At 39.3% G+C, this 17,191-nt stretch overlaps 1 protein-coding gene across 6 annotated transcripts in view; it reads right to left on the reverse strand.

Annotated features, from left to right (window-relative positions):
- Positions 1-17,191, reverse strand: part of LOC137035915 (R3H domain-containing protein 1-like) — a 73,813-nt gene that overhangs the window by 38,809 nt on the left and 17,813 nt on the right. For all 6 annotated transcript variants that reach the window (XM_067409720.1, XM_067409719.1, XM_067409717.1 and 3 more), the window contains exons 2-3: positions 5,214-5,391; positions 1,817-2,006 (exon numbers count right to left, since the gene is read on the reverse strand). In XM_067409720.1, the coding sequence (XP_067265821.1) occupies positions 1,817-1,966 (150 nt within the window). In that variant the 5' untranslated portion in view covers positions 1,967-2,006; positions 5,214-5,391. The remainder of the gene's footprint in view (positions 1-1,816; positions 2,007-5,213; positions 5,392-17,191) is intronic.

Consider the following 17,191-nt stretch of genomic DNA (forward strand, 5'->3'; position numbering starts at 1 on the left):
AAATATCTAATATCTAATACATATCTAATACAAACACACACACACATACACACACGCATTTTATATATACTTTATATATTTTTGTAATTTTGTAAATAACAGCTAAAATGCTTTATTGTAAATAAGCTAAAATATCTATAATTTAAATATAAATATTATAGTTTTTAATATTATACATATAAATATAAAAAATTAAAAATATCTATAATTTAAATACAATTATTATTTCATATATTTATTTTATTATAATTTTTTATTTTGTAAATAACAGCTAAAATGCTTTATTGTAAATAAGCTAAAATATCTATAATTTAAATATAAATATTATAGTTTTTAATATTATACATAAAATATAAAAAATTAAAAATACCTATAATTTAAATATAAATATTATTTTATATATTTTATTATTATTTTTTTATTTTGTAAATAACAGCTAAAATGCTGTGAGATATATAACACACACACACACACACACACACTATATTATAAATAGCTATAATTTAAAAATAAATATTGAATATTAAAAAATAAATATTATACATTAAAATTAATGTATAATGTAAATATAAAATTATATATTTTTATATATTAAATTATATTTAAATTATAATTAGTATATACACAATTTAAATATATATTTATTTATTATATTAAATAAATTATATTTATATTTAAATTATATATACTTTTAATTTTATTATCTCTCTCTCTCTCTCTCTCTCTCTCTCTCTCTCTCTGTGTAGTTAAATATAATATTATTTATAAATACACACACACACACACACACACACACACACACAGAGTGATCCACCGCATAATTTGTTCACGTGTCTTTTGTCCCGGTTGTTCTCTCAGCCTCAACAGACAGAAGTGGCCGATTGTTAATAAGCACAGGGTGTCTTTACTGAATAATGACGGATGGTTATTCAGCTTTAATTGGCTATTGAACATAATGTATTCCCCAAGAGGCTGAATCTGGCATAAGGCCACACAGAGCCTCAATGACAACTGATGCTGGAAGGATCCGTATAACGCGGCCGTCTGCGCTCACTGTAAAACACACAGGTAGCGCTGCATTGTGAGCAGGAGCTGCCAAGATCGGCAAAAGAGCCAGATGGCCATAAAGACCCTCGCTGTGTCCCTTCGGGCAACATGCGGGACGTTCACGGCTGTTGACTCGGTCATCCGCTTTCTTTTTCACAAGCGTTTTCCAAAGATGGGAAAGGGATTTTATGAAATTAAATGAAAAAAAGAGGAAAATGTCACTGTATCAGAGAGAAACACTTTTGTCAAATAAAGACGCACTGCCGCAACCTTCAGCATCTGAAGACGGCTGAGAGTTTGTCCATGTGTGCCGCTTTTCATAACACAATTACCCGGCAATTGATCGCTCGACTCCTGTGGGCTTCTGTGGCCGCATGAAACAGAACAATCGCTTCAGTCGTTTGTTTTGCTGACCCTTGCTCTCCGTATAAACAAAGGCACAATCAGTTTCTAAAGCACAAAGCTAACTATAATGATCAATATGTGCAAAGAACAATGCCTGCATTTACAGAGTGCAGGTCATCACACCAAACGGCCTGTAGGGGGTTAACGATCAATTAAAAACCAATCAAAAAGGCAATCACTTTGTCTCATTTTTGATTATGCAGAGCAGTACGTGACCGTGTAAAATGGTAATAATATTGTTTTATTATTAGTCTTCATCTCATTTGAATGTTCACAAATTTTTGTTTTTTAGGCTGGGAAAATTTCAACTGAAATGAAAAGCTCTGAAGGAGAGCGAGTCGCTTTTGTCCTGACATCACATTACCTGCGTCTCAGCTCTGTCGTCGCTGCAGGTTTCATGGTGGTGTTGGTTTTGCGGCCGGCTCTGTGACGTGTTGAGGTCGTGGTCGGCTGCGCTCGAGGTGTTCTCGTCCAGAGCTCTCATAGTCTCACTGACAGTATCAGACATCCTCATCAGACACGGCTACTTGGAGCGTCTACCAAGAGCCTGGAACCTGAAACACATGCGTGAATTATTTTTTAATACACATCAAAATTAAACCATCATGTTTCAGTGCATACAGTCAGATGCCGAATACAGTCGGTGATCCACACTCCAATCCAGAAGGGGGCGCACACGGTAATGCAACACTGTAGCGCGAAGACGACTTGTAGACTTGTTTAATTGTAATCTTTCAACCAGTGTTTAAACCACAAAAAAATATCAATAAAACAGCTTGACAATAATATCTCACATAGCATTACATTTACCTCAGGCAAGTCATTCAGTGTCGCTCATGTGACGGTATCAAATTTTCATGTTGCGATAATTGCTGAAGCTTTTATCACGATATATGGTATTATCACGATATTGAAATAAGTTGCAAAAAAAAAAGTGTTGTTACACTATAACAGGTTTAAGAACTCTTTTTCTTATAAAAAAAAAAAAGAACTCTGAATGTTTAAATGCAATAACGCAGTACACAAATTATAAAGTAAATTTTTTCAAACAGATTAACATGTAAAAGAATTATAAAGAACAACAGGTAACACTTTACAACAAGGTCTCGTTATTTAACGTTAGTTAATGCATTAACTAAGGTTAAGAATGAGCAATAGCTACATTTGTTACAGAAGATATTTTTGGTTAATGTTAGTTAAGAAATACAACTGATCATTGTTAGTTTTAGCTCAGGTCCATTGAATAAGTTACAACTTTTGATTTTAGTAATTAGTATTATACAGTAAGAAAATAACATTAAGATTAATAAATGCTTCATAAGTATTTTTCATTGTCAGTTTGGTAATAATGAATTAACATGTTAACTAATGGAAGCTATGTCACTTAGTGTTACTGAACAATAACAAATAATTAGAACATTTTAAATCATTAGGGCATGTTGTAGTCCAGATTAAAATATAAAAATGTAAGTTTGAAAGTAAATAGGCTATTAAGTCTTTAAGTATTACATATTTGGTGCTGTGATGAACAACATTGCGAATACAAAAAAAACCGAATGGTTGTTTGAAGCATTTTAAATACTGTTCAGTAGCGCAGCTGCTTTGTTTATGGGGTTTCCGGGGTAACCGCTGCATTTCTGCTGTTTCATCAGCACCTTCTGCTGTCAGACAGTGAACATGCACTTTCATTCTTCACTTGTTCCGCCCTTTGACGCAGCATACAGTTGCGGTGTTGTACTTTTTATGGGGAAAGTATTCTTAAAATGCATTATAAACATTTTAATAATTCGTAAAAAATAATTATTCACTGTATTTTGACGTGACCGCGATAACAATATCGTGCATATTCATTATCGTGATATAAAGTATTACAGAATATCGGCACATGTATAGGGTCCACTAGCGGGCAGCATTTAACTAAATATACGCACTATATTGGCGTATAAATTTATTAGATTTACTTTAGCTGTTAGTAAAGTCTTAATTATTTAATATATGTTTAAATAAATTTGTCATGAAAACAAGTTATGACAGTAACTGTAAATGATTATATTTAAAAAATGAACTGGAGTACTAATGTAAAACTTGACTTGTGTGCAATTTACTTTTTTTTTTATTTGGTTGTTGATTATTTTATCTAAAATTAAATAGCAACTCTGTTTTTAATTGTAAACTTTAATATTATTGTAATGTTTAAGGGCTCCCTGTATACTTAACAGCATTAGTGGAGATAGAGTTTTTTTATTCTTAAGAAAATGTTAATTATAATTGAATTTATTTAAAGAGACACAAAAGAGAAGAAAAAATAAGTAATTTTATGTTTAGTTTTCTCCCCCCTGCTGTACAGAACAGTGGCTTCAAGTATGTACAGAACCGTCACACGACTAATCAAAATATTTACAAATGCTTTTCTTAAAAAAAACAACCTCTAATATCATCTGTAGCTGATTTGGTTGCTTCTAAAGTGCATGTAAATCTCAAGCTTTTGTGCTTTTTCATGATATAACTACAAACACGGCAGGTATTTGCAGCCAATCTGTCCTTAAAAAGCTTTAATTTATATAAAACATGCATGACGTTTTCAATGACGTAGCTGAGTTCTCTAGGGAGACGGTATGCATGAGCGCTGTTACCCAAACCAATTAACCTCCAACAATTATGAGCCGAGTGTCTTGCACAAGAATCTGAAGAGCAAAATGAGTTAATGAGAATTACACCAATCTCAGACTTTCATTAACACGTTAGCACAGAGTGAGATTTCTAACACGCGTGACGGTCCAGATCCCCACCGAGAAGCGGGGAGAGACGACACCTCATCCAGATGGTTGTGAAACCTGTGAATGCAGTCAGCGCTAGCGTCAAACTGCACTCGAAACCATCTACCTAAAGAGTGTTTGAATCAAAATTACTTATAATAAAATACTTATTCAATTTTCATGATTTGTTATCAAGACATTTGTGGTTCAGAAAACATAATATTTTTAGTTTCTGTTGATTAAACCAATCGCCAAATTGTATTAACTCAAATTTTTAATTTCAATGAACTCAAAATTAAGGCAACCAGGTAACTTACTTCTTTAAGTTAAACCAACAATTCTTTTTTACACTGTACTTATTACTTTTTAATAAAAAATGACAGCAAAAAGCCATTTCTCTTCATCACACTACATCCTGGCATTTTAAAACACCCTCAGAAAGGATTCTTTTTTTTACCCATCAAGTAAGAATATGTCATTAAATTTTAAATTTCATTAAGTATGAATTATTTGCATGTTTTGAGGAATTGCTTAAATATGCGTGTTGCCTAAAAGCAACACTGTGCACCAGTGGAATAATATTTTTTCTTTTCTATAATCCATTACTACAGTATTTTTAGTACATATCAAACAAGTAAAATTCAAAAGACACATTAAGGATTCATTTCACGTCTGTCATGCAGTTATTTATTTCATTGTCACACAAGGACCAGCTCAAATATTAGTATTTGATTGCAGTAATGAAACTTCGTTTGAAAGAAAACTGAATCACATGGTGGTTTTTTTAGCTTCTGTGTCCATTTTCATGGCAAGGAAACTATATCAGGTTTTTAAAATAAATTTTTGCTGCAAGCTCACAAACAATATTTGGTTTAACTTCAATAAAAGTTTCTTTCAAAGAATAAAAAATGAGGTTAAACCCAGAACAATATGCTTTAGGGTTAAAGAACATGTTGGTGGATCAGTTATTAACACTAAAAACTTGTGCTCTTTCATCAAGGTTACCCGATGGCGGCCTGTTGACGTCGCCCTGGCGTGAAGACCGAACCCTCGTCCGTTTCAGTGGGGCTGTGGAGCGTGTTGTGGCATGAGTTGAGACGGCGGCCCATGTCCCCTTCACCAGCACCGCAGCCAGATCACAACAGCGCTGGCCGCCAACAAGGCGCTCATGTCCTTCAGGAACCTGCAAACACAGAAAAAATGATGAACGCAGGGAAAAAAAAAAAACAAGTCATTGCAAACTTGAATCGAAACTCACCCCATTGAGTGATTTCTGAACGAGCACTAATGCAGAACGGATCATTGAACAAGGGCTTTGAATATTTCACTGTGATGCACTTTGACCTTTGATGCTGCGGAGGCCAGAGATGAAAGCGACGTGTGCGGAATGGAGGATGCAGCTAAACAAACACCGAGTGCCGACAACGAAACGCATTTATCAGCCTAATGCGAGCGTGGCGACCGCTGCTGCATTATTTAAGAGGCTGATGGCCGCGGCTGATTGATATTCATGAGATCTGTAGCCTCGGGGTGTGTGTGTGTGTTGTCATCGCACGCACGCACGCACACACACTGACAATCAAGTTGCGCAAGGTAGCTGTCAAATCACTGCAGCCGCATGTGGGAGTGACGGCGTGCAAACATCCTTCAAAATGAATTCTGCAAACTCCCATATTCCCTCTAATCGCAGCACTCGAACAGCGTTTGGGCCGCGATGCAGAGAGAAACAGCTTGCTCTCTTATCCGCACCGGACGCCAGCCTCGACAGGGGACAAAGAGGAGTGCCAGGATCTGGTGACACCATACGCTCGCACGGACACATACGACGGCACCTTCAAACGAGGACAGAGAGCACAAACAAGGCATGAAATTGAGCAACAGAATTTGTCACACTGAATGTAAAATGCACAAAAACAGTGTTAAAAAACATGACTGTGCGTTTGTGATTTTCCATAAAGCGGCATTTTTCCTCGAGCATACGAAGATGGAGTTCACATTCGGCGCTAATAGGCCCGTGTGTAGCAGACAGAAACGATGTTTGAATGAGACGTCTCGAGCATCACGGCCGAGTGCGCCGGGAACTGCTGACAGGAGGATTGGGGAAAATGAAACAGGAAAGAGAAATACACAGTTTGATGGCACTATCAATCCGCGCACGTCTAAATGAGACATAGGTGTTGCTGTCAGACGAGCGCCACGCATGTATTGATTTTGTCAGCGTAGACAAATAAGCTGTTTGTTCTGCATGCCGTTTGTGAAATGAGACGAGCGCTGCTGTTGGTTACGCCAGTCTGTTCGACACAGACGGGTGCCAATATCAGCCACGTCTCAAACCCTGAAAAACTGAGGAAAAAATGTATTCTAAAAACACAAAATGAACAGTAAATAACCACAGCAGTGCATTTATATACATTTCTGCAGATTAGAGCTAGAAATTTCAATTTGATTCGGTTTCTATTCACAAGCTTGCAAATCGGTTAGATTTCAGATTCAGTATCGATTATTTTGTATTTATATAAGGTCATGGCAAATTTTCTCAAGGAAAAAAGTCAGTTGGTGCAACATTATAATTTATTAGCCTATAATATTGAAGGTTAAAATGAACTGATTTGTATACAAACATTTACATTATACACAAAAAGTTACAGTTACAATATTATCTTTACATGACTATGTTATGTAAACATTTAAACAGTACCTATTTATTTAAACATACATTAAATATTGAAGAACAATAAACATTACAATGAATGTGTGATATGGTGCATATATTTAACAAAATTCTCCTCTCCAGAGTTCATTTTTCTAGCTTACTAATGAGTTTATGCTCACTGATTATGGTTTTTCTGAGGTAAATGTGACAAGCAGTTTTCGACGTCTTCGAAGAAGCGCGGTTGAAGCACTGATTAAGCGATAACATGAGACAGTAAATTGTCCTGTATCTATTTACATACATTTTTGTATTCATTCATGTTTATTTCGCACTGTAGCCCGTAACTGGCATTGAAGATCGACGAAGAGATGATCCGTTCACGTGCGCTGCGTGATCTGTCAGCAGATAAAAGAGCGCCAAAACGCTATTTCTTGTTTGAATTTCATAATAAGACAGACAGAATTTTAAATCTAAGACTTTGTTGCTTATTAAAAGTAACAAAGAACAAAGCTTATTGCGATTTAATTGATGAGAGGTGAGCTAAAATGTTGTTTTCATTAATCACCGATTTTGGGATACACAAATCGATATCGGTTTGTAAAAATGAGAATCGATTAAAATCGCGGCATCAATATTTTTTTACCCAGATGCTTTCAGACATGTTATCAGGTGTAATCTACGCTCTTAATTAATGATTGCATATAATAAATATAACAGGTTTCCTTCATAACCACGATTAATACAAGCCCCATCTGCTTTATTTTAGTCAATTTTGTTCAGATGATTGACAGCTGCCTAAAAAAAACACTGTTTATTACTAAACAAAGACAAATTTAAAAACAAGTCTCATGATATTAACTTTGAGACAAAGTGAGTTTAATTCTAATTTGAAGTCTAAGTCACCATACAGATCATTTCAAAGAAGCTTCACAGGGAAATAACAGAATCAATGATGCAAACTTCATCAATTAAGAGACAAATTCAGCCCTAAAGACTAAATATCACCATTATTCCGCTCAGTGTTGATGCAGGTCAAATTTTCAGGTCAAAAAAACTGAAAGTAGCAATTGCATAAACTAAATGCATTTATAAATTTGATTTCACAAACGCCAACGCTGAGAGAACGAGGACACTCGGATACGGTTCATAAGACGCTTGTGTGATCAAACGCCTCCATCTGCTCAATGAAACACACTGAACAAAACCAGTCTCCTCAGACAGAGGAAATCACACACAAAAGCCAAACTTCATATTGAAACACAACAAGTCACCATGAATGATCAACTGTTACAGTAAACGGCAGCGCTCATACATTAATAAATCGCACCAGCACACGAATGTCCTCACCTCACCCGACACACAACCAGCTCAGCACTACCACACCGGATTGGAGAACGTCTCCATCTCAATGCATCGAGCTCGGATGAAACGTTTCAGAGACTGTCGAGATGTCAGCAGCACATTCACCTCCTCTGAAACGACACGAGCCCCACGACAGCACATTTACAGTCACGAAAAAGAGGACCAACATTCACCCCGAAACAAACTGTTTGCAATGCCCTGCCTTGAGCAAAGTTCTGACAACTCATTTCTAAAGTCCCTCTGCATCAAACACTCACCTGACACATGTTCGCGGTCATTATTTCCATCGGTCAGAGGGTTAGTTTCCATAGTACCAGAGGCTGCATCGGCTCCCCAAAGCGCCTCCTCCTCCTCCTCATCCACCTCCTCCTCCTCTCTGTGGCTCAGTCTGCAGCGAGAGCTCCTCCGTCTGCGTCTAACTGCCGGAGCCCATGGCTGAGACTCTCGCCCGAAGCCTCAGAGACAGTGGCAAATCAACGGCTGGCCAACGTGATGTCAGCAGCGCTCAGCCAGTCAGAGCGCGCGGCTGCGCTCGCGGCACGTCACTGGCTAAATTGAGCTCTTCATTAGCCAAACAGCCAAGCCCGAGGTGTCAGGGGGGAGACGTGGGTGGTTTACCTTCACCCCCAACCCCAAAAATACACCGGGAGCGCGTTGTTGGGAGGGTTAGTGGTCTACAGAGGCTGGGTCACATGCCAGCTCGATTTCAAGAGGGTTTAATCAATAATTGTAGGGCGCTTTTCAATTGCCGCTTGCATACGGAGTCATTACGATTAACGGCGTTCAATTAAATGGGCCACAAATGCCACCAAATATTACAAATGTACAAATGAGTGTTGAATTGAATGTCAAGCTGTTTTCAGATAAAACGCTGTAAAACACTCCCAACAACCAACAAGTCAACTCACCTTTATTTCTATAGTACGTTATACAATACAGATCGTTTCAAAGCAGCTATAAACAGGAAAATAACAGAATCAGTGATGCAAACTTTATCAAATGTGAGACTAATTCAAATTCTACAGATAATTCTGCAGATTATAGTGTCATTATTCAAATCAGTTCAATGTTGCAAAATTAATCAATTATGAAACTAATCACATTCAGCTCTATAGAAGACAAGTGTCATTTTTCAACTCAATTCAGTTCAAGTTTTGTTCTTCTCTGATAGTGTCAATGCAGTCAAAGAATATTACTGAAAATTAATTGCTTTTTAATCAATTATTAATTCCACAAACAAAAACAACACAGTGGCAGCAGACAGCTGTTAATATAACATAAAGACATGTATTCTAACAGGGCGTTTGCTGTTAATTTGATTTTAGACCTAACTATACAAAAAAAAAAAAAAAATGCTGGGTTAAAAATAACCCAAGTTGGGTTGAAAATGGACAAACACAGCAATTGTGTTGCTTTTACCCAGCGATTGGGTTGCTTTTACCCAGCGATTGGGTTGCTTTTACCCAGCGATTGGGTTGCTTTTACCCAGCGATTGAGTTGCTTTTACCCAGCGATTGGGTTGCTTTTACCCAGCGATTGAGTTGCTTTTATCCAGCGATTGGGTTGCTTTTACCCAGCGATTGGGTTGCTTTTACCCAGCGATTGGGTTGCTTTTACCCAGATTTGGTTGCTTTTACCCAGCAGTTGGGTTGCTTTTACCCAGCAGTTGGGTTGCTTTTACCCAGCAATTGGGTTGCTTTTACCCAGCAATTGGGTTGCTTTTACCCAGCAGTTGGGTTGCTTTTACCCAGCAGTTGGGTTGCTTTTACCCAGCAGTTGGGTTGCTTTTACCCAGCAGTTGGGTTGCTTTTACCCAGCGATTGGATTGCTTTTACCCAGCGGTTGGATTGCTTTTACCCAGCGGTTGGATTGCTTTAACCCAGCGATTGGGTTGCGTTTACCCAGCGGTTGGGTTAAATGTTTGACCCAACCTGCTGAGTAGTTTTATTTAACTCAACTATTATTACTATAAAAAAATTATGATACTGCTGACTTAAAATGAACGCAAAATAGGATGGAAATTGACATTAATATGTTTAATAAATTAACATTTATTAATAAGTTTATTAATTGCTTATTAATAAATGTTCACCTTTTGATTATTACTGTTGCCTCTAGAAATTGTGTGTCTGGTTTTCAATTTCCAACCTATTTTAGGTTCATTTTAAGTCAGACATATAGTCATTTTTAATCAATAGTGTAACCCAATTGCTGGTTTTGTCCATATTTAACTCAACTTGTTTTTTACCCTGCATTTTTAAGAGTGTACTAAGGCAATTTAAATATAACTGATGAATATGCATCATGCAACTTTTTAAAGAAGGTAATAACACCTCTAAAAATGGGTCCAACACCACCCTGGTTCTATCATCTGAAGAAAACTCACAGTAATTTACATACAATTAAACCGAAATTCTCATTTAGTTGGGCTCACATCTTTACACGTCCACTGCTCGGAAATAATTGCACCACTGATAAACTGCACGCAGGAATCTCACCCCATAATCAATTTATTTCAATTGTGTGTGTGTGAACTATTACTGAAGGAGAAGAGATGAAGGTTTGCTCCCGAACGGACACACGCGTGTCTCTCAGACAATTACTGCAGCTGCAGCATCACATGGATGCACTAATATCTATTTGCAATGAAGCACCACAGAGCTGCGATGCAGGAAAGCGTGCGTTCACTGAATGCTGTTACATTAGTCCTCAGAAAACTAGGGATTGCGATGAGTAATAATGCAGTAGCACATAATATCCTAATAATGAGAAGATGATGAGAAACATTATGCGAGCTGTATTTGTGCGCCGTTTTATTGACAAACGTGAGCAAATAGCCGCGAGTCTCGCATTAAAATCGTCTGTGACGTGTTAATATTTGATGATTTCTCCAGAAAGCGCACACACTCCATCTTCGTGTATCTGTAATTGCTCAAAGGAACAATGAGGTGCTGAAAACACGACCCAAACTGACACGCGTGTCATTGAGCTGCCGCGCAAGTTTATTACCAGTGTTCAGGTGGTGAAGTCAGACTGACAGGCGGAGGTGCGAGCGATGCACGAGTGGGCGAGAAGCGTCAACACATCAGGGCGCACGGGTGGAGCTGCTGCCAACAACTGTGGTGTGACCTTCCCAAAAAACCCTGAGCCAACATCACAGCATGACGAGCACGCCGCTCTCTCTTCGCTTTAACACGTGAGCGCCAGTGACTTCAAGACTGACGAGGGCTCATGTCACTAAACAGGACGTTTCTCAACACATTAGCCTACAAGATTGGGCAGTTAAAAAGGAGGAACGTCACCACGTGCTGGTGAGATTCACAGCAACGCTACACAGAGAGGATAATGGGAAACACACACTCGATGGCACCGCACCTGCAGCAGCCTCACTGCAACACCTGTGCGCAGTCAGAGAGCAGACCATCATCATGCGGCGATGGGAAACGATTCCCCTTAATTGCCCTTGACTGCTGCCTACAGAAGTGATCACTTCACAAAGAAAGAACACAGCACAGCTGATCGTTAATCGAAGAGTTAATCAAAGGTGTTCAATGTTCAATGCAGATATCAAGAAAGAAGGGCAATCAATGGCCTGTATGTAGGTCAATACAGACGCTTTTCACATTTCTGAGATTCTCAGAAGTTGTCATATTTGGGTAAACTTCTATAAGTGTTAGGCCGCATGTCCACCAAAGCATTTTTAGCCAGCTGAAAACACCTAGCTGTGAGCGATTGAGAGCGCTTTGGCAGCGCAGCGTTTGTTTCAATTGAGACGCTATGATATAGAATATCCGCGGAAGTGTTATTAGTATCTCACTTCACAGTTTGTTTCTGTACTGTTTCTATATAAAAATGTCAATACAATATAAAGTATTTGCTCTGGCTCGATTGGAATGATTTTGTTCCATTATTATTAGTGGTTCAACGGATCACAAAACTCACGGTTCAGATCACATGAAGTCACGGATTGGATCATTTTTCGGATCAGCACAAAAAAAAAATAAAATAATAATAATTAGGGTTTGGGGGGTAACTTAACTTTGCATTTATTACTTAGCCCACTTTAACTACTCTGATACCACAGCAGAAACTACAAGCCTAACTTATACATTATTAAAGGGCAAGTGAACAGACTGTAAAAAGAACAAATACTGTACACCAATTACAAGCATAGATAAATACAATATAAAGTTACAAATAAAGGTCTAACTGTAGTATTAATTTTCATGTACAGAAATGTAATAACTAAATATAAAATGAAACCGTTCACTGTGTAAATGTAATATAGATTAATCTTTGTTAAAGCTGTGTTTTGTTGTTTGATTTACATGACAGACAACAGCATGTATTTATTGGTTGCTGTCACTTTAAAGGGATAGTTCACCCAAAAATGAAAATTTGATGTTTATCTGCTTACCCCCAGGGCATCCAAGATGTAGATGACTTTTTTTCTTCAGTCGAACGCAAATTATGATTTTTAACTGCAACTGCTGCCGTCTGTCAGTCAAATAATAGCAGTGATTGGGAACTTGAACAATAAGAGTCGAAAAAACTTCCATAGACAAATCCAAATTAAACCCTGCGGCTCGTGACGGCACATTGATGTCCTAAGACACGAAACGATTGGTTTGTGCGAGAAACCGAACAGTATTTATATCATTTTTTACCTCTAATACACCACTATGTCCAACTTCGTTCAGCTTCCGGCTAGTGAGGTCTGATCGCGCTCTGACAACGGAAGTGATGTCTCGCGCTCATTGAAGTATATGGGCGAGACATCACTTCCGTCTTCAGAACGCGTTTTTTGACCTCACTAACAGGAAGTTGAACGAAGTTGGACATAGTGGTGTATTAGAGGTAAAAATTATATAAATACTGTTCGGTTTCTCGCACAAACCGATCGTTTCGTGTCTTAGGACATTAATGTGTCGTCACGAGCCGCAGGTTTTAATTTTGATTTGTCTAAGCAAGTTTTATTTACTGTTATAGTTGAAGTTCCCATCTACTGCTATTATTTGACTGACAGACGGCAGCGGTTGCAGTTAAAAATCATAATTTGCGTTCGACTGAAGAAAAAAAGTCACCTACATCTTGGATGCACTGGGGGTAAGCAGATAAACATCCAATTTTCATTTTTGGGTGAACTATCCCTTTAAGAGTAAGACCCCATGCACACGCACATCTAAATTCTCACCTCGTTCACTTGAGACATAACCCAATGTGTTTACGAGAATACTTGCCGAGAGGGGTATTTTGACTGACATAATGCGTGTATGTGACCATCCAATTGCATTGACGATGCGAAAGAGGAATTAATTTACAGTTTGCGAGCTATCTGGAACGTGCTCTCTCTCTCTGTGCACGCAAGCCTTGTATGCGCGTGTGACGAGCAGGGCAGGTGAGACCCTTGAGGGAACGGCGCGAGGCCAGTGTCTCTCACGGAGGAGCTCCGGAGGCATAAAAGGAGGAGCGACGACAGTGAAGGACGAGAGAGGACCAGGCCTGGATATTATTTTATGTTTTATTATGTTTGTGTGGCTGGCAGACGTCCGCGAAGGTCTGTCGGCATTACTTTCGTTTTGTTCTTTGTTTATTTTGAAATTAAAGTTTTGTTGAATGTTCGCCGGTTCCCGCCTCCTTCTTCCCATATTTACGAAACTGTGTTACATTGGTGGCGAAACACGGGAGGAAGGAAGGATATGCTGTCGGAGTTGAGGCAGCGCGGGAGTGTGAAGACCGCAAGAGGCTGCCCGAGGCGGTGGTGCTGGAGCATAGTGACAGGTGGGACGAAGAACTCGGTGCCGTGCCCCTGGGACGAGATGGGGTGGCTGCCGTCCAAGAGGGAGCCGAGGAGTCGCCGCCGTTCGTCGTGGGCCGGAGCCTGCTGCTGTCCGCCATGAAGGGGAGGAGCAGGGAACGAGGGACTCGCTGCCGGCTGCCCTCAGTCGGAGGAGCCATCGCCGGCTGCCAGTGGGCGGAGGAGGATCGAGCCGTCCACGGAGCGTCCAGTACCATCGCATGGCACCACGAGGAAGAGCCTCTTGGCAGGCTGAGGACCGAGCGGCAGTGTGTCGGGGAACCGGACCAAGAATTTTTTTTCCTTCTCTTTTTCCTCTCTCCCCTCTCTCGTTCTGTCGCTCCCCTTGCTTCCATCTCCTTTCACTCGTCTCGTCTGTCCTTACCCCCAGGTGCTGCAGCCGCCGAGACAGGCCCCGGGGGGGAGTGGAGCGCAGTCTCGGGAGTACCCCCCGGCCTGCGAGGGGCGATGGGGGTATGTGAGAAGCAGGGCGGGCGAGAGCCGTGAGGGAACGGCGCGAGGCGGTGGCGCAAGTGATAATGAGCATCACCTGTGAGGCGCGCCGGCCTCAAGTCTCTCACGGAGGAGCTCCGGAGGCATAAAAGGAGGAGCGACGACAGTAAAGGACGAGAGAGGACCAGGCCTGGACTTTATTTTATGTTTTATTATGTTTGTGTGGCCGGCAGACGTCCGCAAGGGTCTGTCGGCATTACTTTCGTTTTGTTCTTTGTTTATTTTGGAATTAAAGTTTTGTTGAATGTTCGCCGGTTCTCGCCTCCTTCTTCCCATATTTACGAACGGTGTTACAGCGCGTCTGTGCACACCGGTAACAGGGCTGCGTACGATACCGAATTAAATCCTCTTTTGCCTCTTCTAGTGCTGGAATGGTTTTATATCTATTTAATGTGTAAACTAGCCAGACAAAACACGTTCAAATGATAACCTTTTTACTCTATTGCGGTGAAACTTGCAAGTGATCCGTGAATCACATGCATCGCGAACCGTGGGGCTTGATCCGAACGGATCACGGATCAACAACGATCCGTTTAACCATTAGTTATTATGCTTGTTGTTGTTGTCATCTGTTGACGTTGTACAAGCAGAATGTGCAGGTTGGTCAGTGTTCTATTTGTCCCGCCCCTCCTCCACTGATTGGACGGCTGGGTACAAAGTGACTGATGAGCACTGCGTTTTACCCAAAGTTGAACATTCTTCAATTGAAGTCGACTGGTAAAAAAAAAACTGAAAGCTCAGCACTTAAGCGCCTCGTTACGCTCATGACGTTTTAAAAAAATATGATATTGAAAAATATTGAAAAAATATGCTAGCCTTGGAAAAAACGCTTTGGTGGACACAGGACCTTAGCGCTGTGACAGTCAACTTGACAACTGGCCCACCGCGGTGGTAGAGCGCCACCAGTGGTGGTCCTCCAAAACACATTAGCTGCGTCCGAAATCGAATACTTCCTTACTATATAGTATGCGAAAAACAGTACGCGAAAAGTACCTGAATGACTTACTACTTCCGGTGAGATTCTGAAGTCCGCATTCGATGGACACTTTACTATCCCATGAGGCCACAGAAGAGGATTTGTGAATGGAGTTGAAGGGACGTAACTAACGCTGGTTGGTCATGTGACAGTAACAACATGGCGGATGTAGTACGTCCGAATTTATTCATACTACACGCATTTGTACTATATTAGAACATTTAAAGTCAAATGTAGTACCTACTTAACAGTACGCGATTTTGGACGCAGCTACTTTTTTTGTATGTGAATGATGTTTTACGTGAATATTACGACACAAGTGAAGCACAAAGCTTTGTTTACAAAATAAATAATAGGTTAGCAATTAAATGCAACCGTGAAAACATTTGGATTTGTGCCGAATAAGAGAGGTAGCCTACGTGAGCGCATAATTTAATATATTATAATATAATATATTCAACTGTACATGTAGTCTCTTGTATTCTCATGCCTCACCGATATTCACAGGGGATTATAAACATTTCTTTCTTTCATTCACTTTTAATTACTAGCCTATATTCACATCCTTTCCTGTGGTAAAGTAGAAAAACGCTGTTTACTTGCACATCAAATTTTATTTAACACAGTTTGTGCTTGTTGGACTTGGTAAGGAACATTGTATATTTGTACAGTGCATTTCACACATGCCGGTAATTTAGTTTTGCTTTCTCTGGCAGTGCAACATCAAATATGACCCAAATATCTTGAACATAAAATTTGCTCTTCCGACCTTTTACAACAATTGCTTTGGAACATCGGGAGAAGACATGAAGATATTAGCCAAGAGATGGTCTCGTGTTCGACATCCCTCTCAAAGCACAGAGCGGTACCTATATATCATGATGCGTATATCTTTGAGGAAATATAAATCAAACTTGGCTTAGTTCCAAAATTTGTGGTAAAAAACTGTGACCGTCACAGTGGTGAACGGAAAATACTACAAATATTATTTTTGCGTTACCATTTGCTCCAAAAGCAAAAGAAAAAAAAAAATGCACGTTGGCATTTCCAACTCTCCAAATGAGAAAAAAAACATTGCAATATTGATTAAGTTGGTCAGAAGAGAGAAAGATGTCAAATTTGTCAACACTCCATTAGACGTTTAAATTAGAAACACTCCATTTAATGCCAAGGTGATATAACACAAAGTATAGTGTTATAAATGTATTCATTTTAAAAAAAAGTGAAAAAAAAATCTTTGCTAGATTTACGATGCAATAACTGTGGAAATGCATTATTGCAGTCTTGAAAATATAGTACTCAACATGCAGTAGATCAAAACCTTTCATCAAAGTTGTCCTAAAACCTTATTCTTAGGACAACTTTGATGAACTTTTTTGATCCACTTCAAATGTTGACGACTGTAGTTTTGTCAAAAGATTTTGGAAGTGACAAGGGGAGGAACTTCTGTTCTTCATATATACCAATTTAATGGTCAAATATCAGCCAAAGTCTTGTGGAAAAGTGGATCTATGAAGTGGAAACTGAAGGGTTCATATCTTAAACACGAACAAATGATTTAATCTTATATTGTTTATCAGCATTTCAATACTGAAAACATGACAGACAGGTGACCCTGAATCTGATTGGCTGACACAACTCAATATTCAAGCCAGATTTGCAGGACAAAGAGAGGGACGGCA

The sequence above is a fragment of the Chanodichthys erythropterus genome, chromosome 14 (genome assembly GCF_024489055.1).
Source record: "Chanodichthys erythropterus isolate Z2021 chromosome 14, ASM2448905v1, whole genome shotgun sequence".
NCBI lineage: Eukaryota > Metazoa > Chordata > Actinopteri > Cypriniformes > Xenocyprididae > Chanodichthys > Chanodichthys erythropterus.